Below are 27,560 nucleotides of genomic sequence, written 5' to 3' on the forward strand. Positions count from 1 at the left end.
TGTCTTGAGAGGTCTCAGATTTGGAAGATGCTGTTGATGAATTTCTGTGGTGCGTGGATGGTACACACTGTTGCCACTTTGTGGTGATGATGAAAGGAATGAATGTTTAAGGTGGTGGATATCAATCATAGAAACCCGACAGTGCAGAAGGAGGCTATTTGGCCCATTGAGCCTGCACCGACAACAATCCCACCCAGGCTTTATCCCCACAATCCCATGCATTTACCCTCCTAATCCTCCTGACACTTAGGGGAAAATTAACATGGCCAATCAACCTAAAGCAATATCTTTGGACTGTGGGAGGAAAACGGAGCACTGGGGAGACATGGGGAGAATGTGCAAACTCCACGCACAGTCACCCGAGGCTCGAATTGAACGTGGGTCCCTGGCGCTGTGAGGTAGCAATGCTAACTACTGTGCCACGATGTCAGGCTGCATTGTCCTGGTGCTGTCAAGCTGCTTCTTGTTAGAGCTGCACTCTTCCAGGCAAGTTGCAAATATCCTTAATGTACCAGCAGTAAGATGTTCTCTGGGGGAAGAGGATAGGGTAAATGAGGACGAGGTATTTTGGGATGCTGTAGCTGTCCTTCCAGTCTTTTGGGTTGTGGAGTTGTAACAGTCTCAGCAGCATTATTGAAGAGTGTTTAGTACGTGGCTCATTAGTGTTGCACTGCTATTCATTAGTGTTGCAAATGTTGGACGAATAACTGTTCGAATGAATCACTGCTTCCAATATTTATGCTTTGCTCACATTTCACTAGGTTTACCACGGGGTAATTCATCTTTTTTTTAATCTGCAGATACGTTATATTTCACAAACACAAGGGTTGCCGGGAGATCATCTATTAAATGTGGGGACAAAAACAACACGGTTCTTCTCGACAGAGACCGACACATCATATTCAGGGTGGAAAATGAAGGTAATTGCAAAAGGCACTGTGAACTGAGATCAAAATTCGAAGCATAAGAACTAAGAGCAAGAGTCGACCAATAGGCCTCTCGAGCCTGCTCTACCATTTGATAAGATCATGGCTGACCTGGTTGTGATCTCAACTCCATTTTCATGCCTACCCTCTTAGATTTTTGACTAACAGGGGAGTCAATCTGAACCTACCTTTGAAATATTCAATGACTCTTCCTCAGAGGAAGAGAGTTCCAGAGACTCATGACCCCCAGAGAAAGTTTCCCCTCACCTTGGTCTTAAATGGGAGACCTCTTATTTTTAAACCGTGTCCCCCTAGGCCTAGTCTCGCCCACAAGGGGAAACATCCTTTTAGCTTCCACTCTATCGATCCAAGATTGAATCATGATTGAGCCTGTCTGTTCTTGGTTTACTGACACGGAATTACTATTCCTGAGATATTTTAGTTGTGCGTTTCTCCCCGATGCACCTCCCGCCCCTTGGCATTTAAAGATGCAGCATGCGCTTGCAGAGAGCTGATGTTAGGAGGTTTGTGGTTATCAGTGAGAAATGGAAAGCGCTGGACTAAGTCCACATTATTAAGAAGAGCTCTGCATTTTGTAAGTAATCAACTGCTGGCATAAAAAACTTGAATTGATTAACTAGGGCTGCTAAATGAAAGTCAGCTGTGAATTTGTGGGGATTTTCTGTCTCTCATGTTCTTTAATTGTTAATTTTATTTTTCAATCCTCTGTTTTTACTCTAGACTCCGGAAGAGCATGAGGCAGAAACAGGGATGAAGTCTAAAGAAGCCAGAAAGTATATCTTTGGTTGTTTGGATGATATAGTGCATGTAAGTAAAAGCAGTCAAGTATTAGTTATCATGCTGCGAGTACAGCCTCCTGAAGGAAACCTGCTGTGTTAGGGATAGAGAGGCGATCATTAAGGGCATTCCTCCTCAGGATAAATGCTAGGGAAGAGAATGCACTCACAACATCCATCTATTTGAAAGTGTTCTGGGGCTACCTATGATCACAAGATTTGTGTTTTTAATTCTCAAAAAAGGCACAATAATGTACTTTACAAAATCATTGTACAAGAGAGTTCACATTTATTTTATGAAAAATGTGCACTTCCGATTTCCATCATCCTCCCACTGGTGGTCATGCTTTTAGCTGCCTATATACTATGCAGTTCACTCCCTAAAAACTCCCTGCCTCTCTACTTCTCACCTCCTTGAAGACATTTCTTAAAATCTATCTCTGTGACCAAGCTGTTTGTCACATCAGAATGCCAAAAAAAGGAGCAGGAACAGGGCTCACAGACATTGGGAGAATGTACAGCTGCAGACAGTGACCCAAGTCAGGAATCGAACCTGGTCTGTGGCGCTGTGAGGCAAGGAGTTTAGTTTGCACGTTCCCCCCATATCTGCAAGAGTTTTCTCCTGGTGCTCTGGTTTCCTCCCACAATCTGAAAGACTTGCTAGCCATGCTAAATTCGCCCTCAGTGTGCCTGAACAGGCGCCAGAGTGTGGCGACCGGAGGATTTTCACCGTAACTTCATTAAACTTTGCATAGAATAATTGCAGCTCCGAAAGAGGCCATTTGACCCATTGAGTTCGTGCTGGCTCTCTGCCAGAACAATTTATTTAGTCCACTCTTCCCAGCCTTTTCCAGTAGCCATGCAGTTGTTTATCCAATTTCTACCTGAAAGCCATGATTGAACCTGCCTCTACCAGCCTTTCTAGTGGCGCATTCCGGATCCTAGCCACTCACTGCATTAAAAGAACTTCTCCTCGTGTTATCTTGTTTAATTTATTTTCCAATCATCTTAAATTGGTGTCCCCTGATTCTCGACCCTTCCATCAGTGGGAACAATTTCTCCGTATCTATTCTGTCTGGACCACACATGATTTTGAATACAATCCCATTTTCTGCAGTCTGTCCAGGTAACTGAAGTCCCTCACCCCTGGAACCATTTTGCTATATCTTTTGTATGTGTGTCGATGTATGTAGTAGAGACAAATAGCGTAGGTGTTTTAAGATGAAGCTCAATAGACACAGGAGGGGGGAAGAAAATAGATATATAAATTGGGTTGGATGAAGTAGGGAGCCCATGCAGTGAATAAACACTGGCTTGGGGTTAGTTAGGCCAAATGACCTGCTTCTGTGCTCAATCATAAAGCTCCTAGTACAGCTCCACAATGTCACAGCTAAAAGGAGGGAATCACCTATCAGCTATCGGCTAAGAACTGAGATATTGCTGATAGATGAAGAATCATAGAATCCCTACAGTGCAGAAGGAATCCATTTGGCCCATTGAGCCTGCACTGACAACATACCCACCCAGGCCCTATTCCCGTAACCTCGCATATTTACCTTGCTAATCCCCCGACACTAAATGACAATTTAGCCTGGCCAGTCAGCCTAACCCAGCATGTCTTTAGACTATGGGAGGAAACCGGAGCACCTGGAGGAAACCCACGCAGACACGGGGAGAATGTGCAGTCCTCACACAGACAGTGACCCGAGGCTGAAATCGAACCCGGGTCCCTGGCGCTGTGAGGCAGCAGTGCTAACCACCGAGCCGCCTGTAAGCCTTTCTATATGCTAAAAGAAATAGTGGATTGGGAATTAATTTTCAGTGAACTTGGGCATGAGATTATGAGAGTAAGATTACCCTACCCTGTCCCACCGTGCTGCTAAATTGCAATTGTGCTCTTGTCTCAGGTGAACATGGTGATGGATTTGGAGGGAAATGACCTACTGGCAGAGAAGGCAGATCGCATGGAATTTGTCAGCCTGTTGAAGAAGATGTTGCTGATTGACGCAGAGAAGAGGATCACTCCGGTGGAGACGATGAACCACCCATTTGTAACCATGCAGCACTTACTGGACTTTCCGCACAGTAACCAGTACGTTTTCACTGTAAATACGTGCTTTGCCTATGCTCCTCCCCTTACATGGATAAAACGTGCCCTGCAGGAATATCTTAGGCATTCAGTCCTTGAATCATTTATCACAGACCCTTTGCATTCAGTTGATGGGCTAATGATTTACATCAAAATAGTACTTTATTGTTGCCAAGGCATGTCAACATACCTGTGGAAATGCTTTTGAAGAACTATGATGTTATGCAGGCGAGTTATTTGGCTCGTACATCTATGCCAGTGTGAACTTTTATTATTTCTTTCTGAGGTGGGACATCACCAGTTCTTGTCTATCTCTAATTGTCCTTAGGAAGGTGGTGTTGAGCCACCACCTTGAACTGCTGCAATCCATTGGTATAGATAGAGGAGGAGTTTGAAGATTTTGAGGAGGATCTAGATAGGCTGGGCGAATGGGCCAGGAAATGGCAAATGGAATTTAATGTTGGCAAGTGCGAGGTGGTCCACTTTGGTAGGAAGAATGGTAGGAAGGACTATTACTTACGGGGCGAAAAACTGCAGCAGGCGACGGTGCAGAGGGACCTCGGGGTCCTTGTGCATGAGTCGCAAAAACCCAGCTTGCAGGTGCAGCAGGTGGTCAGGAAGGCGAATGGGATGCTGGCCTTCATAGCGAAGGGGATTGAATATAAAAGTAGGGAGGTCTTGCTGCAGCTGTATAGGGCATTGGTGAGGCCGCAGCTGGAGTACTGTGTGCAGTTTTGGGCGCCGCACCTGCGCAAAGATATTTTGGCCTTGGAGGGAGTGCAGAGGAGGTTTACTAGGCTGATACCGGAGTTGAGGGGGTTGAGCTATGAGGAGAGGCTGAATAAACTAGGCTTGTACTCGAATGAGGGGAGATCTCATTGAGACGTATAAGATGATGAATGGGATGGATAGGGTAGAGGTGGAGAGACTCTTCCCGCTCAAAAAAGACAGTAGGACTAGGGGGCACAGCCTCAAGATAAAGGGGGGGCGGTTTAGAACGGAGTTGAGGAGGAACTTTTTCACTCAAAGGGTGGTGAATCTCTGGAATTCTCTGCCCGTTGAAGTGGTGGAGGCTGCCTCGCTAAATATTTTCAAGAAGCGGGTTGATGGGTTTTTGATAAGAGAGGGGATTAAGGGTTATGGGGAGAGGGCCGGAAAGTGGAACTGAGCCATGACAGATCAGCCATGATCTTATTGAATGGCGGGGCAGGCTCGAAGGGCCAGATGGCCTACTCCTGCTCCTATTTCTTATGTTATGTTCTTATGTTCTTATCAAATGTGAAGGATGTATTCCCCCAAATCAGGGTTTTGTGTAGCTTGCAAGTGAATAGTAGTTGTTCCCATGCATCTGTTACTCTTGTCCGTCTAGGTGGTAAAAGTGACAGGTTTAGAAGATGCTGTCGAAAGAGCCTTGACAAGTTGTTACCTGAATATTAAACACAGTATACATGTAATGTGCCAACATTTTAGCGTTTGAATCTTGTTGCTGGCATCCTTGAGGAGCCAGCAGAGGTCATGTTGGACGGGATTCTCCAGTCTCCCAGCTGAGTGTTTCCCGCCATCGGGAGGTGGCAGGTTGTTTGCTGGCAGCGGGATTCTCTGGTCTCTGGAATTCCCATTGACACCACCCCACGTCGGCAGGAAACCCTTAGGTGGGGGCATGCTGCTGGCAGGACTGGAGAATCCCACTGGCGTGAACAGCTGGAGAATTCCGGACGTTAAGTCTTAGGAATATCCATTTGCCTGAATGGCTTGTGGACCAAGAGACTCCACAAGAGAGTCATTAGACCTGCGCAGTTATAACCTTCTCCTCTCTATCCCCATCCCACCACAGAAACACCCCTGATTGTAAAGTTCCTTCTCCCCACTAACTGCTGGGAACTGTTCATGTGGACTTCAGCTAAGACCCCCTCCAAACGTACACATGCTTGGAGGGCTGAAGGGCCTGTTTCCTGTGCTGTATTGTTCTTTGTTCTTTTGTACGTGTCTGCTGACTTGGAACTAGAGTTGGATGTTGTGCAGCAATTTAGTTTAAACCAAGCTCTGGCATTAGGATCAGAAAAGGCTACAGGTTATTACCCTCTCCAACACTGTTCTGGCCCCCTGACTGAAAGTCCCACTGTGCTCCCTCACTCACCGTCAGTAACAGATTGACTCATTATTCATTTTGCTACTTTTTCTAAAATCTCACACTGTAAAAAGGGGGAAAACACTGTGATTGCTGGAATTCTGAAATAAAACAGAAAAGGTTGCAAAAATTCTGCAAGCGCGGCAGCATCTGCGAAGAGCGACACAGAGTTAACCAGCACCATCTTACTGGCTCGACATGTTGGTCAATCAACATGATGAGCTGGGGAGTTAGCGTGCGAGGCCAAAAATCTGATTTGCGTCTGGAGGACACCCACCCCACCAGCAAAGCTCCCCGCTGTCAAGGAAAGTGACAGAGTGCCAGAATATTGCAGTGCTGAACTCACCCGAAGGACTGGCATGGAGGATTCCGGTTTTCACGCTCTTCTGACACTTAGAAACTTTTTGGGAAAATTCCCCCCAACGTTTCGAGTCCAATACATCTCTTCTTTATTGGATTTAAATCATTAACTAGGTTTCTTTCTCCACAGATGCCACCAAACCTGTTGCATTTTTCCATTATTTTCTGTTTTTATTGTAAAAGGACTGTTGTGTTCGCTCATATAATACTGCAGTTCAGATTACTTTATTGCATGCAAAGCACCTTAAGATGTCTCTGAGGGACGCAATACCGTGATTGATAATTTGATAAATTAATTCTCCCTTTTTTCCACTGTTTCTCTCCCTGCCCTGCACTCTCTCATCCATGGCATCTCCTGCAGGTCCCTTTACTCCCTCTCCCCTCCCTATCCCACTCCACCCATACATACAATGATGTGCAATAAACTATATAAAACACTGGTTAGACCACAGCTAGAATTTAGTGTACCAAATTTTGGCCACCACATTACAGGAAGGACCGAGGATATTTGGAAGATTGTTTCCAGGGCTTGGAAATTGCAGCCACGATGAGAGATCGGATAGACAGTGTTGTTTTCTTTTGAACAGAGGAGGCTGAGTGGTGAGCTAATTGAGGAAAAAACTTTGAGGGGCTTAGACAGCACAGACAGGAAAGACTCGTTTCCCCCTAGCCAAGGGGTTAATTACTAGGAGGCATAGAATGAAGGTGATTGGTAGAAGGATTAGAAGGGACGTGAGGAAGAACCTTTCACCCAGAGATTGGTGCCTCAGGTGCTGGTTGTGATTGAAACGCTGAACTCATTTAAAAGTTACCTGGATCTGCATCTGAAATGCTGTCATCTGCCAGGTTACAAATCAGGTGTTGGGAAACAATGTAACAATGAAAGGATAGATCTGCTTCTTTGGGCTGATGCAGACATATGGACTGAATGGCCTCTCTGCACTGTATAGTCCTATAGTTCTACGCTTTCTCACTCCTCCCATCCCTGTCCCACTCCTCCCATCCCTGTCCCACTCCTCCCCTCCCTGTCCCACTCCTCTCCTCCCAGTCTCCCTCCTCTCCTCCCTGTCCCCCTCCTACCCTATCTATCTCCTATTTGGCGTTTATTGGTAGGGGGATTGAATTTAGGAGTCGTAGCGTTATGTTGCAACTGTACACAACTCTGGTGCGGCCGCACTTGGAGTATTGTGTGCAGTTCTGGTCCCCACATTACAGGAAGGATGTTGAGGCTTTGGAGAGGGTGCAGAGGAGGTTTACCAGGATGTTGCCTGGTATGGAGGGGAGATCCTATGAGGAGAGGCTGAGGGATTTGGGGTTGTTTTCGCTGGAAAGAAGGCGGCTAAGAGGGGATCTTATTGAAACATATAAGATGATTAGAGGTTTAGATAGGGTGGATAGTGATAGCCTTTTTCCTCTGATGGAAAAATCTAGCACGAGGGGGCATGGCTTTAAACTAAGGGGGGGTAGTTATAGGACAGATGTCAGGGGTAGGTTCTTTACCCAGAGGGTGGTGAGGGATTGGAATGCCCTGCCTGCTGCAGTTGTAAATGCGCCTAGTTTGGGGGCGTTTAAGAGGTCTGTGGACAGGTTTATGGACGAAAAGGGATTGGTTTAGGTTAGTGGGTCGTTGTTGTTTTTTCTATTTTTTTTTAACTGGTCGGCGCAACATCGTGGGCCGAAGGGCCTGTTCTGCGCTGTAATGTTCTATGTTCTATGTTCTACTCTCCCTATCATTACTTCTTCCCTCCCTATCCCTCCTCTCCCACCCCTCTCCTTCCCTCCCTATCCCCCTCCTCTCTACCGCACTCCTCCACTCTCTATCCCTCTCCTCGCCTCCCTATCCCTCTGCTCCTCCCTTCCCTATCTCACTCCTTCTTTTATCCTTTCCTCCATTTCCTGCCTCTGCCTTTATATATCAGATTCACAGCGTGTTACTCGGTTCAGGGTCCCTTGGGACAATCTGCATACCTTACAGCAGAGACAGGGCAACAGGATGTTACAATGGTTAGCTGCCTGCTGCCACTCAACGCCATTGTCCCGGGTTCGATTCCCGACTTGGATCATGGTCTGTGCAGAGTCGGCATGTTCTCCCTGTGTCTGCATGGGTTTCCTCCATGTGCTCTGGTTTCCTCCCATAGCCTGAAAGATATGCTGGTTAGGTGCATTGGCCATGCTAAATTCTCCCTCAGTGTACTGAGCAGGTGCCGGAATGTGGCAACTAGGGGATTTTCACAGTAACTTCACTGCAGTGTTAATGCAAGCCTACTTGTGACATTAATAAATAGGCTTAAATTAGAATGAGGAGGTGAAGAATCTCACTGAGCTGGTGGTCTGGTGGCAGAGAAACAACTCTTGCTGCATCATTCCAGTTGAGGTAGAATCATAGAATCCCGACAGTGCAGAAGGAGGCCATTCAGCCCACTGAGTCCGTACCAACCACAATCTCACTGAGGCCTTATCCCTATAACCCCTCATTTACCCTGCTAATCTCCCTGAGACTATGGTTAATTGAGCATGGCCAAACAATCTAACCTGCGCATCTTTGGACTTCAGTCTGGTACACAAAGGTATTCAATCTGTGTGGAAGAAAGGATCATGCTTGAACTAGAGAATGCAGTAAGCCTATAAGGAGAGTGCAGGGCAATGGGATTATTCCAGCAAAGGACTGGGACAGATGCAACGGACTGAATGGATGTCTTCTGTGTGGTAAACACACCTGTGATCCAAATCACAGTGCAAAGGTTGAAAATTGTGATTCCTGCAAATTACCTCTGGATTGTTTACATTTTTCCTACAGCGTAAAGTCTTGTTTCCACATAATGGATGTTTGCAGATGGAGGCCAAACCTGTACGATGTAATAAACCGCAATAAGATGCCATTTATGAGACCCATAGCCTCAAACAATGCCACAAATCTGAGCATGGCTTTCAATAAAATGGGCTCTGTACATAGCCAGGTAAGGAGAAAATCTGTCTTTCAGTCAAGAACTATTCTGTGTGTGTGTGGGGGGTGGGGGGGGTGGTTGTTGGGGTATTGGGTGGAGTAGTGGATGAGTCGATGGTGGATGGGAGTGGGGACAGTAATTTTAAATGACTGCTACGAGAGAATGAGGAGTAGTTTTGATGAGAAATATCTTTACACCATGGTACGGTTGAAGGAGAGAGGCTTCCAGGAAAATTTGGCAAACCATTTGAAACAGAGCAAGATTCAGAGCTCGTGACTGCGTTTTGGACCGACTGGCCCTTCCTGTGATGGCTCCAGAATTACGGATTGTCATGGCCCTAGATTTTTTTTCTCATGCGTTATCAGTCATCCCCTCTGAGAGATGCTGCATCAGTTTAGCAGGTGTGCGTCCTTTTGTTGTCATCAAAGTCAGACATCCCTGCCTGATAACCCTAACCCTAACCTCCCCCCTTCCCCCCACCCCCCTCCAAAGCCTCATCTGCACAGCTGTCCCCAGCTGGTCCTTGGGGTTGAACAGAAGGCAATCCTAACAGTGTTTAATCTAACTGGGTAAGGCCCACAGCTCCATGAACCCCTAATTAAATCACTGCCGATGCTTAATACTTTCCTTTCTGGCAGAAACTTGTGAATTTTCTGGATTCACTCAGGCCAAAAGCCCCGGAAGATTCAGTAAATAATTGCTTTACTCTCTACTCTTGTGGCCTCCCTCAGCCCTGCAACTGATCACTGCAGTCAGTCATCCCTGATTTTCTGCACTGCAGCACTGGCAGCCATGCCTGTAAGTGGCCAGACCCTGAGCTCTGAAATTCTTTCCCTAAACCTCACCCTCTCTCTGTCTCTTTTATCCTTTAAGACATACCTTGAAACCAAGCTTGTGGACAACTGTTCCATCACCTCCTTACGTGGTTCAGTGTCTAAGCTTTGTGAGAAACAACATTATTCTGTGTTAAAGATGCTATGCTGGCACAATTTGTTGTTGCTTGGCCTTAAAACTGGCTGTAAAACTCTTATCTCAGATACAGTGAAACCGACAGCTGAACATGTTAGTATCTTGAGTGGCAGAAGAGATGGCCATTACTTAAGAGCCTCCTTAAAAACGTGAGAATTCTCTGTACGTTACTCAACAGCACTACCTTGTGGTGACTGGCAGTTAATACAGACCCTGTACCGTTACTGAGCAGAGACAGAATCATAGGATCTCTACAGTGCAGAAAGAGGCCATTCAGCCTATCAAGCCTGCACCGACCTCAATCCCACTCAGGCCCTACTCCCATAACCCCATGCATTTACCCGAGCTAGTCCCCCTGACACTAAGGGGCAATTTAGCATGACCAATCCACCTAATCCACGCATCTTTGGACTGTGGGAGGAAACTGGAACACCCGGAGGAAACCCACACAGACACGGGGAGAATGTGCAAACTGCACACAGACAGTGATCTGAGGCCGGAACTGAATCTAGGTCTCTGGTGCTGTGAGGCAGTAGGGCTAACCACTGTGCCACCATGCCACCCTTTCAAGGTTCCTGTTGGACGGGTCCTTGGTCCTCCCTGGTTAGGCGGTTTGGTAATGAACTGTCCAATTAAGTTGCTGTATTTTAATCCCTGGTTCAAACAGCAACAGCGAAACAAGTTTGCCTTCGACCAGTGGTGAGTGGTGTTGGTTACTGGAGAGATAACATTGTATTAAGGGGTAGCGAAGCAATGGGCAAGCACAAACAGATACACCCTTGTTGACATAAGCAACTGTGTGGCTGTGTGAGGCTGGGTGTGAGTCACTGAGCTGTTATTCAAATATGTGAGCAGCTCAGAGGTCCTGCAGGGTGTAAGGATACACGCATGTTGTTGTCGTGAGGAGCATCTCTGCTTTAGTTGTCTGTTGTGTATGAAACTTTGAGCTGTGGTCCACAGCACATGGAAGCTTTATGAAAACATTGGTGCTGTGTAGTTTTGAGACTGTGACACTCATGCTGTACTGTGTTCATTCAGCATATACCACCGACTGGACCTTCCCTGATGCACCATGGGATACCACTGCAGCCAGGGACTACTCAGTTTGGGTGCAACGAGTCTTTCCAGCAAACTCTCATCCTGTGCCCACCCACACTTCAAGGTACGAGGGCGAAACAGTGACTGCGTGCTAGATTAGAATGCACAAGAACTCTGAAGTTTAAAGTTATTCAGAAAGCAACAGTAATCTTGTAATTCACAGTGTAGGCAGATTAAATATTAATATGAATTGGATATAAACTTGAAACCTGCAGGGCTCTTGGAGAAAGTGCAGGGAGAGTTGGACCAGCTCTTTGAAAGAGCCAGCACGGACATGATAGGCTGATTGGCCTCCCTCTACCTTCTGATTCTACATGGTGGGTTAGGAATGCTATGAGTAGGAAGGGCAGGCCAGTGAGAAAGTTACACGTGGGTTGGGAGAGATGGTGGTTCAGCTTTGAGTGAAATGTCAGGCTGTGACCTGTTGGGCTGTTGTGTCTATAGAAGAGATAGTCTTACTCCTCTCGTTCTTCTACCTGCAGGCATCCCAACTAACCCAGGTAAACCCACAGGATTCTCTGTTCGAATGGACAACACAGTGCCTCTTGTTACACAGGCACCTACCATGCAGCCACTTCAGCTGAGGCCTGGAGTTTTGACACAGGTTTGTGCTTTCTGTTTACATCATCTGGAAGCAAGTTTCCTCTGGTGCTAAAATCACACCTGCCTTTCAAAATAAATCTGCATTTCATAAGTAGCAGGGTTGGCAAGGTGGGTAGCACCCACCCCCATCTCTGGATCAGAAGTCTCTAGGTTCAAACTACACAACTTTGGTGCATATTTTAATTTTATAATTAACTGGTTTACCAACGTCCTTTAAGGAAGGAAACTTGGTGCTCTTATCCAGTCAAGGCCTATAGGTGAGTTCAGATGAACGCAAATGTGGTTGGCTCTAAGCTGCTCAATCAATTGGTTCAGCACGCAGTCATTTGCATAAATTAAAGGTAGCTTGTTGACATCTTCTCAAGGGCAACCAGAAAATGAGAAATGATTACTGGCCTTGCCAAAAACTTCCGCATCTCAAGAATGGAAGTATTTTTTCACAAGTATCATTTAAACCCTTAGATAGAAGTTTCTTTAAAAAGTGACTGTTTTATTTTGGTGAGAAAATCACGCCAGCATATCCAGCACGAATCAGATCGCAATTATACCACGTTTAGTCATTTTATTTGGAGAGGTGCAGGTTTTGTACTGGTTCTGAGCAAGGCGGGGGCCTAAACATGCCGGCAAGCCTGGCTTCACAGAGATCGGGCGCCGGTTTTAAAGCCTCCTCCTTTCCTAAACGTCGGGACCCACTCCTCCAACCCCACCCCCCACTTCATGCTCCACTGTCTTCATGATCCACCTCAGGCCCCACCCCCTTAGAACTGCCTGATGCCAGTTGGCACTGCCCATTTATGTCCTCAATCACTGTGAACCCCCTAGTGTGGCCATCACCAGTGATTGTGGAGACTAGTAGTGATTCTCGCTGGGTTCACACCACAACATGGGTTGGAGAATCCCAGGAGCTGGGAGAATCGGCTTGAAGCAGACAAAGCATATTTAAATGCTCATTTAAATATGCTGAGGGCAGGAAGCAGATTATTTGGTGGCTGGGAGAATCCCAAGTGGGCTCGCGCCAGTGCTAAATGCAAAAGGCCCCTTACCTGTAATTCTCTGACCCCATGCCGCCCCAACACAATCTGCACCAGACACGAACCGGCCAGAAAATCACAGTTCTTGTCTTGCTCGTGGTTTTATAATTCTCATCGTTGTTTTCACGTTTTTCCATGCTCTCACCCCTCCCTATTTCTGCCATCTCCCAAGTTCTACAACTTTCAGAGATTCCTGTGCTCCCAAATCTAGGACCTTGCAGGTCTCTCATTCTCATCACTGGATTGTTGGCCCGATAATATAAGCACTGCAATACAAAACCGGGTATCCATCAGCAGCAGCAGAACTGTGTACCACCACAATCTGTAACCTTGTGGGCCCAGCATGTCTCCCACTCTACCATTGCCGTTCAGATGGGGAATCATCAACTTGAGTTCAATGAAGAGTACAGGAGGTTATGCCAGGAGCAGCATCAGGCATACCTGAAAATGAGTTATTAACCTGATTAAGCTAAAACACAGGACTACTTGCAGACCAAACAGTGAAAGCAAATACAATTATCAGAGCTAAGTGATCCCACTATATCCAGTCGTGAATGGTGGTGAAAATTAAACAACTAACCATAAGGGAAGGATTTACACATATCACCAGCCGCAATGATGGCGGAGCCCAGTACATCAGTGCAGAAGACTAGGCTGAGCCATGAGCAGCAATCTTCAGCCAGAAGTGCCGAGTGGATGATTCATCTCAGCCTTCTCTGGAGGTCCCCAGCATCACATCCCAGTCTTCAACTAATTCAATTCACTCTACATGATATCAAGAAGTGGCTGACGACATTGGATATTACAAGGACTGTGGGCTCTGACAATATTTGCGTATGCTCCAGAACTTGTCGCGTCCCTAGCCAAGCTTTTTCAGTACAGCTACAACACTGGCATCTATTCACAATGTGAAAAATTTTCCCAACGTAGGGAATTCTATGGAGAGCAACTCACCTTCTGACTCCCCAAAGCCATCTACGAGGCATAAGTCAGGAATATGATGGAATGCCTTCCATTTGCTTGGACACAAGCAGTTGCGACAACACTCAAGAAAATCAACACCACTGTATACAAGCAGTTTGTTTGATTGGCACCCCATCCACTTCCTCCAACATCCACTCCCTCCAACACCTATGTACAGTGGCATCTACAAGACGCACTGCAACAGCACACTACAGCCCCTTCAAAAACAACTTCCAAACCCATGACCTCTCCCACCTAGAAGGACAAAGGTAACAGATGCGGGGGACCATCACCACCTTCATGTTCTCCTCCAAGCCACAAACCATCCTGACCTGGAATTATATCACCATTCCTTCACTGTTGCTGGATACCTTCCAGATAGCACTGTGGTTACGCCTTCACCACATGGATTGCAGCGGTTCAAGAAGGCAGCTCACCACAACCTTCACAAAGGTGTTTTGGAATTGGCAATAAATGCTAACTGAGCTAGTGACACTCACTAGCCCGTGAAAGAATTTCTAAAAGTTGTCACTCCCATTTTAAGATGCTCCTTAAGGTCTACCTCCTTTACCAAACATTATAGTAATTTCTCTTTACATGATTTTGCATCAACATTTGAATAACAATGCTCTTCTGACATACCTTAGGTTGTTAAAGGTATATTTATGTGTTCACATGCCATTTGTCATTGCTGTTGTTTTGAATGTATGAAAAGCTGTGTTTTAATTGTTGTAGGCATGGTCTAGTCGAAGCCAGCAATTACTGGTCCCTACCTGGCAGCAAGTGACACCTATGGCACCCTCCATGACATCACTGCCATCCGATACTGTGGCTGGTCCACAGAGACTGGGCGACTGGGGGTATGTAAAATGCGAGAGGTATGGGGTAGCAAAGTAGTTTGTCTTGTGTTCTCATTATGCTGAAAATGCAGGAACAGGAGGAAGAGTAAGCTATTGAGCCTATTTCACCATGCGTTTCAATTGTGGTGGATATGTACCTTAACTCCAACACAGTGGTTAGCACTGCTGCCTCACAGTGCCAGGGACCTGGGTTCAGTTCTGGCCTTGGGTAACTGTCTGTGTGGAGTTTGCACGTTCTCCACATGTCTGCGTGCTCCGGTTTCCTCCCACAGTCCAAAGATATGTGGATTAGGTTGATTGGCCAAGCTAAGTACCCCATAAGTGTCTGGGAGATTAGCAGGATATATATGTGGAGTTATGGGAAGAGGTAAATGTAACAGGAAGGGAGCAGCTGCAATGTTTGTTTATTCCAAGCAGGAATCTCAAAGCATGGCTCAGGTGATGATCTGTAAGCCTATCTGGGATGTGCTACCTTTTAGCACTGTTAAGAGTTCTAGGGCAAACATGAGTTACTCTAATCCCATCAACGACACCAACAACTAAGTACACAAAGGTCCCCTGAATTGTGAGTTGCAACATGGTGTAACCCAGATGAAATTGTTGCTGGTGCAGGCTTGATGGGCCAAATGGCCTCTTCCTGCAGTGTAGGGATTCGATGATACCCAGCTTTGTTCTATAACTTTTAATGCTCTTACCCAACTAAAAATGTATCATTTTCTGTAAAGAAATGTTTCTTTCCTTTTTCATGAATGACCCAGTTCTAATTTTAAGTTAATGCCCACTTACTCTGGAATGTCTGCAGCTGAAGGGAAGACTTTCCATCTATCCAATTGAATTCCTAAACACCTCAATTGGATCACCCATCAATCTTCTAAATTCCAGGGACTACCAGTGGCTGTTTGGTGCTGATTGCCTGACAGAGAATCTCGAATGATGATCATCTGGCCCAGTGAGTGTATATTCAAGCTGTACCCTGGGCTATAGAGAGGGGGTACAGAATGCCAGGCACTGTTTCCGGAGCTCAATTGTCACAAACAGCACAGAGCCAATCAGCATCTGCAGTGCTCACTAGTGAAAATGGGTCATTATTGCTTGGTACCCCATCTCTCAGCAGCGTGTGGAATCTAAACAGTGTATAGTAGCAGTGCATGACTGCGTTACACCATGTTGCAACTCACAATTCAGGGGACCTTTGTGTACTTAGTTGTTGGTGTCGTTGATGGGATTAGAGTAACTCATGTTTGCCCTAGAACTCTTAACAGTGCTAAAAGGTAGCACATCCCAGATAGGCTTACAGATCATCACCTGAGCCATGCTTTGAGATTCCTGCTTGGAATAAACAAACATTGCAGCTGCTCCCTTCCTGTTACATTTAGCTTGTCTGTTTATTTCAGTTTTGATTATCATTCATAAAAGCAGTCTGTTTAAATTAATGTTGCCTAGCATTTACCATGAGCCATATAAGTAAACAAGCATTTTATACACTGTTGTGATGTACCTTTCTCCCTATTTAAACTCTCCTATTTCTCCCTTCCTTTCTATTTCATTCTCTCTTTCCACTTTCTCTCTCACTCTTGCTTCCTTTGTCTCAAAAACCCTTTCTGCTTATGATTCTCTTACCTTTTCTGCTTCTCTGCTTTTGCGCTGTATTCTTCCAATTTGGATTGAAGGACTGGAAATAGTGTATTATCCATTCATTCATATTCCAGTCATTGCCCTTTAATTGTTACCAATATAACTTGATAAGCATTTGAGCCTAACGTGGCTAATATTACTGCCTCTCCTGTTTGTACATGGGTTTGAATTCATTCACATTCTTAGATAGAGAACTATTGTCCCACTGCATTAAGCATTCAGTCTCTAGATCTGCTAAGCCAATGAATGTTATTTCTTGTGCCTATGAGTGACCAGTGTGTTTCCTTCTTTCCCCACAGGAAGGTGCATGCCCCTGGCAGCCATTACAGTTCCATGTTGCCGCAGCATCTTTTAACCAACCAAATGGCACTTTCAGCCGCGAATCCCATCAGTGTGGGAATAGCCCAGGTGATCTGGGCTCAGCCCTCTGCAGCTAACCGGAAGAGAAATAAGCACTGTCAGAAGAGGTAAGTGATAGGTAGGCTTTCAAATGGCAGAGAAGCACCTCAGTCTATAACAAGGTGTCCTGGTTTTAGCAAAAGGCCACAGTATAAAATTGCTATCGATAAATCCAGTAAGAAGTCTCACAACACCAGGTCAGAGTCCAATCAGTTTATTTAACAGTAATCTCACAAGCTTTCGGAAAATGTGTTCCTTCATCAGGTGTGTGGAAGGTTCTGATCAAAGAAGGGCATATAAAGTCTCACACAGTTTACAGAATACTGATTAGAATGCAAGTCTACAATGTGAGTGGAGATCGCATTAGCATAGGTTAAAGAGATGTGTATTGTCTCCAGACAGGACAGTAACTGAGATTTTACAAGTCCAGGCAAGTCATGGGGGTTACAGATAGTGCGACATGAACCTAAGATCCCGGTTGAGGCCGTGCTCATGTGTGCGGAACTTGGCTATCAGTCTCTGTTCAGCGACTCTGCGCTGTCGTGTGTCGTGAAGGCCACCTTGGAGAACGCTTACCCGAAGATCAGAGACCGAATGTCCGTGACTGCTGAAGTGTTTGCCAACAGGAAGGGAACAGTCTTGCCTGGTGATTGTTGAGCAATGTTCATTCATCCTTTGTTGTAGCATCTGCATGGTCTCCCCAATGTATCATGCTTTGGGACATCCTTTCCTGCAGTGTATTAGGTAGACAACGTTGGCCGAGTTTCAAGAGTATGTGCCGTGTACCTGGTGGATGGTGTTCTCACGTGAGATGATGTCATCCATGTCGATGATCCAGCATGTCTTGCAGAGGTTGCTGTGGCAGAGTTGTGTTGTGTTGAAGTCACTGTTCTCCTGAAGACTGGGTAGTTTGCTCGGACTGTTTGAAGTTGTGCGGTTGTTTGAAGGCAAGAAGTGGGGGTGTGGGGATGGCCCTGGTGAGATATTTGTCTTCATCAATGACATGTTGAAGACTCCGGAGAAGATGTCATAGCTTCTTCGCTCCAGGGAAGTACTGGACGATGAAGGGTACTCTGTCCACCGTGTCCTGTGTTTGTCCCTTTGCTGTTTCCCGATAGCCCTGTAAGTGTTTGCTTTCCAAACATTTATCCAAATCCCTTTAGAAATGGACTATACAGTCTGCTGTCACCACTCTTTTAGATAGAAGACAGCTCACTGTAAAAAAAAGTTGGTTTGCAAAATCACCAGAGTGGAAATGAGGAGAATGTCCTCTGATTGCCATCTCATATGCCAAAGGAAATAGTTTTCCCCTTATTACCCTGTCAAAACAATTCATTACTGTAACAGCTCTATTAAATCTTCCCTTAGCCTCTTTCTTCTAAGTAGAACAATCCCAGCTTCTCTAATGTCTCCATATCACTGAAGGCCCTCAACTTTTGTACCATTCTGGTCCATCTTCTCAGCACCCGCTCCAATGTCTTGGCCTCCTTCCTGAAGCGTGGGACACAGGATTGGGTGCAATATCCCAGGTGCAGCCCAACAGTGATTCATAAAGATGCTTTTGTGGTCTATTTATAAAGTACAGGACCTCTGTTAGGAAGTTCTGGAAGATTAAGGGAGCAGACTGCAAGCCTCTCGATATTTGTGAAGAGCATAGAAATGCATTAACATGCTCAGGTGACACAGCCCCTTCAGTGTGTACTCACCATTGTTTTTTTTTATTGTTTCCTGCCAGGAGCAATACATCACACTACAATAACCTGCAGGACTCTGCGCCACTGTCTCCAAAGATTACCAACAGTCCAAAGACCGGCGAGTCAGAAGGCTGCCCAGCAGCACAGGACAATCACAGTGGGAAGGATGGTGAGGGCTGTTGCCTTGAGGGCTCAGTGGGGCAGGATCTGGATGGCAATCTGATCGCCAACAAACAACGCCAGACCATCATAATTGCTGATTCCCCAAGCCCTGCCGTCAGTGTCATCACCATCAGCAGCGACACAGACGATGAGGAGGCTTCCCAGAGCCACTCACCAGAAGAGTGAGTCTTCTAAAGACAATCTATGCTTCTGATTCAATGTGCACTCATAACAATAGACACAGGAGAACGAGGCCATTCAGCCCCTCAAGCATGTTTTTGCCAGTCAGCTAGATCACAAATTTAGACTCCATTTGCCAACATTTGTTGTACATTACATAAGAAAAATCTGACACTGTCAATTTTGAAAGATCCAATTAATCTGCAACCTTTTGGGGAAGAGTTCTACAGATTTCCACTGATCTTTGTGTGGAAGAGTTCTTTTTGATTTTATCCCTGAATGGCCAAGCTCTGATTTTAAAGTTATCCCCCCCTTGTTCTGGATTTTCCCACCAAAGTAAATACTTTCTCCATATACACTCTTATTAAATTCTGTTAACATATTGCACACCTTGATTAGATTGTAAAATCACAGAGCACAGAGGGAGGCCTTTAGCCCATGGTGCCTCTGCCGGCAGTTTGAAAGGACTATCCAATTAGTTTCATTCCCCTTGCTCTTTGCCGCCGCCGCCCACCCCCCCGCCCCACCGGGTATTTATAAGTTTCCACATTTGAATACTGTTCACATTTTGGACTACATTCAAGCCCACTGTGAATAACATTTGAAGTTAGCGGATTTTCACAAATATCACTCACTCGATCAGAAAATACAATTGTCCAAGCCTGACAAAATGCCTACTCCCTCAGACTTTGAGAGTTAAACTTATTCAGCAGTTTATGAAGATGGTGACACTGTATGCCACCCTGTGGTTTAAAAATATAATGCCACAACAATTAACCCATCTCTTCTCCACAGTGTATACAGGCACACAAAGCCTCTGCAAACAATGAAAGGCTAAACAGAGACCAGGTCACCATTCAGGGACTGCTGAGTCTTTCGTGCTGAATGGCCTTTTGTTTTATTGATTGTGGTTCAGAGAGTTGAAAGCTACAGCTTCTGCGTCATGGGACCCTACAATCCCACCCACCAGGCAACTCACTTCCCTCATCATTATGTTCCTCGCTTTTATTTAAATGTGGTGGATCTAGAGAATGGAGTATGTTGCAGAATACAATGGGTGCTGTGTTCAGAGGTCAAGGTCATGCTCATTTATCTCTTGGAACATTGGCTTTATTCTCACTCCACAGATGCTATCAGATGGGCTGAGATTTTCCAGCATTTCTGTTTTTGTTTCAGCTACAAGCATTCACAGTATTTTGACTTTATCTTTGAGCTTATCTAATGCTCTGTTGCCCATGGAATGCTATTTGAACCTGCCAAAAGCTTCCAACTCCATATCAGCTCCATCACCAAGACCACCTATCATCTATCCCTACTTCCATATCCCAACACTGCCCCAGCCTCAGCTCGTTGGCTGCGGACACTTGTGTCACTCCAAAACCCAGCTATTCATAGCTCTCTCAGTTGCTTTCCCATCTTCCTGTTTCCAAATGACTTGAGCTTATCTAATCAGAAAATGCTGGACAATCTCAACAGTTCTGACAGAATCTGTGGAGAGAGTATAAAGCCAACATTTTGAGGCTGGATGACCCTTTGTCAGATGACGAGGGTCATTCAGACTCAGGAGATTGGTTCTAATCTCGCTCCACAGATGCTGTCAGATCAGCTGAGATTTTCCAACATTTTCTACTTTTGTTTCAGATTCCAGCATTTGTGGTATTGTGCCTTTATTTTTCAATTTATCTAATGCCCTGCTGCCCATGTCTTAACTTACATCAAACCCCAGTCACCCATGTCTCCCGTGCCCAGTGACCCGCAGACCAGCAAAGCATTGATTTTAAATTTGTTCAGTCTTGTTTTCAAATTCCTTCTTGTATCACTGTTCTCTTCAGTTTCTATTTTTCAGGCATCTTTCTTTAGTAACATCCTTCTATATCTCCTGTCACTGAGCTGGATCTGTTTCAGCTCTGTAAAGGGCTTTGGGCTAGATTTAAAGTTTGATAAAATGCAAGTTGCTCAGTTGTGAGGAAACTAATGATGGTTTTCAACCACTCGTACTTATTTCTTGCAATTTACAATAGAGTCTACCTCATTTATTTAATCCCACAAGAGAAACGTCTGCAAAATTTCTCTATCCCTAAGGTATTACTCCATGCCTCTGCATGCCAACCATCATTATGAAGTGCTTTGAAAGGCTAGTCATGACACAAATCCATTCCAGCCTTCCGAACTATCTGTTTGCCTACCTACAAATTCACAGCAGACGCCATTTCCCTGGTCTGCACTCAACCCTGGAACACCTAGATAACAAAGATACCTATGTCAAACTCCTATTTATTGACCAGAGCTTAGCATTCAACACCATTATTCCCATGAAACTCATCACCAAGCTCCATGGCGTCGACGACTGGATCCTGAACTTCCTAACTCACAGACCACAATCAGTAAAGATAGGCAAAAATACCTCCTCCACAATCATCCTCAAAATCGGCTCCCCACAAGGCTGTGTTCTCAGCTCTCTACTGTACTACTTATACACCTATGACTGTGTGGCCAAATTCCCCTTCAATTTGATTTTCAAGTTTGCTGACAACACCACCATAGTGGGATAGATCTCAAAAAATGATGAGGCAGAGTACAGGAATGAGGTAGAGAATCTGGTGAACTGGTGCGGCATCAATAATCAGTCCCTCAGTGTCAACAAAATGAAGGAGATTGTCATCGACTTCAGGAAGCGTAAAGGAGAACATACCCCTGTCTACATCAACAGGGACGAAGTAGAAAGCGTTGAGAGCTTCAAGTTTTCAGGTGTACAGATCACCAACAATCTGTCCTAGCCCCCCATGCTGACACTAAAGTTAAGAAAGCCCAGCAATGCCTCTGCTTTCTCAGAAATCTAAGGAAATTTGGCATGTAAGCTATAACACTCACTAACTTTTACAGATGCACCATAGAAAGCATTCTTTCTGGGTTGTATCACAGCTTGGTATGGCTCCTGCTCTTCCCAAGACCGCAAGGAGCTACAAAAGGTCATGAATGTAGCCCAATCCATTTCACAAACCAGCCTCCCATTCATTGATTCTGTCTACGTTTCCTGCTGTCTCGGCAAAAAGCCAGTATAATTAAGGACCCTGCGCAGCCTGGGCATTTCTCTCTTCCACCTTCTGTCGGGAAAAAGATACAAAAATCTGAGGTCACATACCAACCAACTCAAGAACAGCTTCTTCTCTGCTGGCATCAGAGTTTTGAATGGACTTACCTCACATTAAGTTGATCTTTCTCTACACCCTAGCTACGACTGTAACACTACATTCTGCACTCCCTCGTTTCCTTCTCTGACTGGTATGCTTTGTCTCTATAGCTTGCAAGAAACGTTGCTTTTCACTGCATGCTAATATAGGCGACAATAATAAATCAATCATGAACTCTGCTGGCTGTGTTTCACAAATTGCATGCTCTTGACCTCTGAACATAGCAGCCATTGTACTCCATAAAGGTTTTGATCATATCTGCCCATACTTATCCCTATAATTTCTGTTATAAACTAAACTTTCAAGTTTGGAGACCCATCCAGGCAGATTGACTGAAATTCTCTCTCATAAAAATTCCAAGCATCTAATGAATTTGAAGATTTTCGAACCAAATCTAGTGGACTTGTATTCATAGCAGGGCGGCATGGTGGCACAGTAGTTAGCATTGCTGCCTCACAGTGCCAGAGACCGAGGTTCATTTCCCAGTTCAGGCCACTGTCTGTGTCGAGTTTGCATGTTCTTCCTGTGTCTGCGTGGGTTTCCTCCGGATGCTCCTGTTTCCTCCCACAATCCAAAGACATGCTGGTTAAATGCATTGGTCATGCTAAATTCTCCCTCAGTGTACCCAAACAGGCTCTGGAGTATGGTGACTAGAGGATTTTCACAGTAACTTCATTGCAATGTTAATGTAAGACTACTTGTGACACTAATAAATAAATTTTAAAAACTTGCTAAGAGAGCTGTTTTGGAAAATTAAGGCTGTAATTTTCCAGCCTTGTATGCTCCATCGCTGCTGCCAGCGAGGATGGAGAATTTGGCGCTCAGCCAAATCTCCATTCACTGCAGCGGGGCCAAAGTACCCTGCCAGTGTGAATGGCCAGAGAATTCCAGCCATGTGTCTTTACATTGTGTTTAAGAGATGAATCACTGAATCTTGCAGGACAGAAAGCAGCTCGTCACCATTGCACTCTACTGAAATCACTGTTGACTAGGTTACTGTAAAAGTATCTGTCATGACCCAATCAGTAACTTTCTCATTTCTGAGATAGTATGTGTTCAGGCCCCACTCCAGGAACTTGAGCACGGTGGCACAGTGGTTAGCACTGTTGTCTCACAGCACAAGGGACCCGGGTTCAATTCCGGCTTCAGGTCACTATCTGTGTAGCTTTCTTCCGGATGCTCCGGTTTCCTCTCTCAGTCCAAAGATGTGTGGGTTAGGCTGATTGGTCATGATAAATTACCCCTTTTGAGTCAGGGGAACTGGCTGGGTGAATGTATGGAGTTACGGGGATGGTGCCTGGGTGGGATTGTTGTCAGTGCAGGCTCAATGGCCCGAATGACCTCCTTCTGCACAGTAGATTCTACAACTCTATAAACCTAGGGAGGTCCTCCCACAGCAGCACTGAGGGAGTGCTGCACATTAAACTTGAAGCCCCATCTGCCCTCTCAGGTAAAATGTGCCATGGCATTATTTTAAAGAAGAACACAGATGTTCTTTCCATTATTATGGGTGCATTATTTATCCCTTAAATGATATCATTTAGGAAGCAAATGGCCGGCTCATATATCTCATGGTTGTTTGTAGGGATTTTCTTGGTGCAAATTGGCTGCCATGTTTCCTACATTATAACATTTCCATAATGACAGTGTTGGGTGTAAAGTTCTTTTGAATGTCGTGAGGTAAAAGGTGCTAAATTAATGCAAATTCTTTCTTTAACATAACCATAACATAAAAAGGCTCAAGAGTTCCTATCCATGAACTAAAATTGAGCCTGCAATTTGCCTGTCTTGAGAGTGCTTAATGCTGAAACTGAATGTTGAATGTGGAAAGAAATAAAATTTTCCCAATGTTGACATCATTTCACCTTGCTAGAAAAATGAATTCAAGATTTAGTTTTCACTGCAGAAAGAGGCTATTCAGCCCATCAATCCTGTACTGACAACAGTCCCACTCAGGCCCCATCCCTGTAACCCCATGCATTCACTCAGCTAATTCCCCTGACTCAAAGGGGCAATTTACCATGGCCACCCGCACATCTTTGGTGTGTGAGAGGAAACCGGAACACCCATAAGAAACCCATTTAAACACAGGGAGAATATGCAAACTCCACGTAGATGAGGCTGGAATTGAACCCGGGTCCCTGACGCTGTGAGACAGCAATGCTAACACTGTCACCGTGCCGCCCAATTTTAAGAAATGAAATGCACAGTGTAGTAAAATTTTGAAATGCCTCATGACCAATTCTTTGTTGGGGTCATGTGAGTCTCCTACTTTGTGCATGTGTGCGTCACCAGAAAACAGGAACAGTTCAGGGAGATGGGGCCTGTCCCTGGCATGGTGACGAGGAGTGTTAAAATAATTACACGTGAAAATACATAGCAAAATGCTACAGCTGGTGGAAACCTGAAATAAAAGTAGAAAATGCTGGAAAACCTTCAGGTTGGGCATTATCTGCAGAAAGGGAAACAACGTTAGTGTTTCAACAACATTGCATTTATGTAACACCTTTAATTTGATAAGATGGCGCACAAAAGATTAGTAGATGAAATAAGGGCTCATAGAGTTTTGGGTAATATGTAGAAAGTAGAAAGTGGGCATAAACGGGGCAATGTTAAGTTGATGTACAGTGAATAGTGGAGTGTCATGAGGATCAGTGCTGCGGCCTCAGCTATTTATAACTTAGGTGAAGAGATTAATGTACCTAAGTTTGCTGATGATACCAAACTGGGTAGAAAGATAAGTTCTAAGGAGCACACAGGGAGGCTGCAAAGGGATAGAGACAGGTTAAGTGAGTGAGCAGCAAGATGGCAAACGAAGTATAGTTTAGGGAAGTGTGACGTTATTCACTTTGGTTGTAAGAATAAGAAAGCAAAACATTTTTTTGAAGAGTGACGAACATGTAAGTGTTGATGTTCAATAGAAACTTGGTGTGCTTGTACAAGGAATACAGAAGGGGGAATTTTCCCATTTCTCCTGTCATAAGGTCCATGGACATTGGATGGGATTTTCCGGTTTTAAGGCAAGCGTGGCTGGAAAATCCCACCCAGAAAGTTAGCATGAGGGTACAGCAAGGATTTAGGGAGACAAATGACATGCTGGCTTTTATTGCAAGGAGATTGGAGTACAAGAATAAAGAAGTATTTTTACAGTTGGACAGGATTTTGCTGAGACCACGCCTGGAGTAATGCATGCAGTTTTGTCCTCGACATTTAAGAAAGGATATACTTGCATTGGAGATAGTACAACGAAAGTTCACCAAATTAGTACCTGGGACGAGGGGATTGTCCTCTGCTGAGAGGCTGTGTAAATTCGGCTTATGCTGTCTAGAGTTTAGCAGAATAAAAGGCAATCTCATTGAAATCTTCAACATTTTGAAGGGATTTGAAAGGGTGAGTATTAAGAGATTGGTTTTATTAGTCGGAGAGGAATCTAAAACATGAGGGACTAAGGAGTCAATTATTTAGGACCGAGATGAGGATTGTGAATCTTTGGAATTCTCTACCCTAGAGGGTTGCAGATGCTCCATCATGAATTCATTTAAGGGTGGAATAGAAAGAGTTTTGGCTTCTCAGGGAATTGAGAGATATGATGAAAGGGTGGGAATATGGAGTTGGAGCCTAAGATCAGTTATGACCATATTGAATGGTAGAGCAGGCTCTATAGGCAATGTGGTCTACTCATGCACTAATTTCTTATGTTCTTAATATCGTAAAACATCCCAAGGTGCTTCACAGTAATTATCAAGCAAGGTTATACACTGAGCCATATAAGGCCAATTAACAAAAAAAGCAATATTTTTAAAGATGTGTCTTAGAGGAGAAGAATTTCAGGTCAGTGGCCTTTTATCAGAAGTGGAAGATGTTAAAACTTACGAAATAAGTTCAGAACCAGGGAAAGATTGCAAGGATTGCAGTGAAGAACAAAAAATACAAGGTGGATAGCAGGAGTGATTTAGTCATAAAAGGGAGGATTGTAAGACAAAGGATGTGGTAAAGGAATGAGTGAAAACTGAAAAAATGGAGGAACAAATAATTTCAACAGAATAGCAGATAGGGTGGGAATCAGAACACGGGGCAAAGAGGAAATGTTCCAGTGTACCTGGGATTTTGCAGAGTTATTTAGTCACAGGTTGATTGCCTTATCTGAGGTGATATTGTTTCTCTTTTTACCCATCCCACCCATCATCAGATGTAAAGGCAGTCCAGACTGTGAAGCATGCCAGAGCACCCTCAACATTGACCGAGTGTGTTCGTTAAGTAGCCCCGACAGCACCCTGAGCACCAGTTCGTCCAATTCTGCACAGTCCAGCCCGTCTCCCTGCAAGAGGCCTAACAGGTACAGACGATGTGTGTCGACAGATCTGGACGGGTGGAGTAAGGTTGTTGGGGATGGGGGTGGGATTGATTAATTACCTCTAATCCACGTTTTAGTGCATTGTTCACGTTTTCAAATAAATTCCCTGTCTGAGCTTTCTGACATGATTGGCAAACCACCTAAATTTGGTGGGTTCACAACTTATCAAAACAGTGGGGACCAGAAATTATCAAGTAATGCAGCAGGGCCATGATGTTAGTTCCTTTCACGCAGTGCCATCGCCAATTTCAACAACTCACTGCATGAAAACACTTCCTCCTCATCTCCCCTCTGGTTATTTTGGCAATTGTCTTAAACCTGGTTACCCATCTTTCTGTCACTAGAAGCAGTTTCTCTTCATTTATTCTGTCAAAACTCTGGTTAAATCTCGCCTTCACCTTCTTTGATCAAAGGAGAATAATCCCAGTTTGTGTTGCCTCTTCACATAACTGAAGTTCCCCATCCCTGGTAAGATTCTTGATGGTCTAAAAGACTGATATCAGTAACACCTGGGTATACATTATCAGAAAAGATTTGACAGGTTGGGTCTCCTCTCTTGAAAGGATGGGAGGTGACCCAATAGAGTTCTTTAAAATTATGAAAGGTTTTGACAGTGTGGGTACAGAAGGAATGTTTCCTGTGTTGGGGAAGAGCAGAACTAGAGTTTATCAACGTAACATAATCACCAAAAAATCCAACAGGGAATTCAGAAGAAATTTCTTTATCCAAACAGCGTTGAGAATGTGTCACTCGCTTACCACAGGAAATGGTTGAAGCAAATAGTATGGATATATTTAAGGGGAAACTTAAAAAGTGAAAGTTTATTTATTAGTCACAAGAAAAGCTTACATTAACACTGCAATGAAGTTACTGTGAAATTCTCCTAATTGTCATGGTCCAGCGCCTGTTTGGGTCAATACACCTAACTAGCGCGCTTTTCAGAATGTGGGAGGAAACTGGAGCACTCGGAGGAAACCCACGCAAGCACGGGGAGAATGCGCAGACTCCACACAGACAGGGACCCAAGCCGGGAATTTAACCTGGGTACCTGGCACTATGAAGCAGCAGTGCTAATCACTGTGCCACCGTGCTGCCTGTCTAGACAATTAGACAGTTATGCGTGAGAAAGGAATAGAAGGCTGCAGTGGAAGATTTAGACGTGGATAGATGGGAGAA

General features: G+C 44.8%; 1 protein-coding gene across 4 annotated transcripts in view; it reads left to right on the top strand.

Annotated features, from left to right (window-relative positions):
- Positions 1–27,560, top strand: part of hipk3a (homeodomain interacting protein kinase 3a) — a 245,114-nt gene that overhangs the window by 204,039 nt on the left and 13,515 nt on the right. For all 4 annotated transcript variants that reach the window (XM_080190014.1, XM_080190016.1, XM_080190015.1 and 1 more), the window contains 10 exons: positions 801–920; positions 1,668–1,754; positions 3,631–3,815; positions 9,098–9,257; positions 11,253–11,376; positions 11,795–11,916; positions 14,645–14,769; positions 16,704–16,871; positions 18,539–18,841; positions 26,220–26,366. In XM_080190014.1, the coding sequence (XP_080046140.1) occupies positions 801–920; positions 1,668–1,754; positions 3,631–3,815; positions 9,098–9,257; positions 11,253–11,376; positions 11,795–11,916; positions 14,645–14,769; positions 16,704–16,871; positions 18,539–18,841; positions 26,220–26,366 (1,541 nt within the window). The remainder of the gene's footprint in view (positions 1–800; positions 921–1,667; positions 1,755–3,630; positions 3,816–9,097; positions 9,258–11,252; positions 11,377–11,794; positions 11,917–14,644; positions 14,770–16,703; positions 16,872–18,538; positions 18,842–26,219; positions 26,367–27,560) is intronic.

The sequence above is a fragment of the Carcharhinus amblyrhynchos genome, chromosome 6 (assembly GCF_965287045.1).
Source record: "Carcharhinus amblyrhynchos chromosome 6, sCarAmb.v2.hapA, whole genome shotgun sequence".
Lineage (NCBI taxonomy): Eukaryota > Metazoa > Chordata > Chondrichthyes > Carcharhiniformes > Carcharhinidae > Carcharhinus > Carcharhinus amblyrhynchos.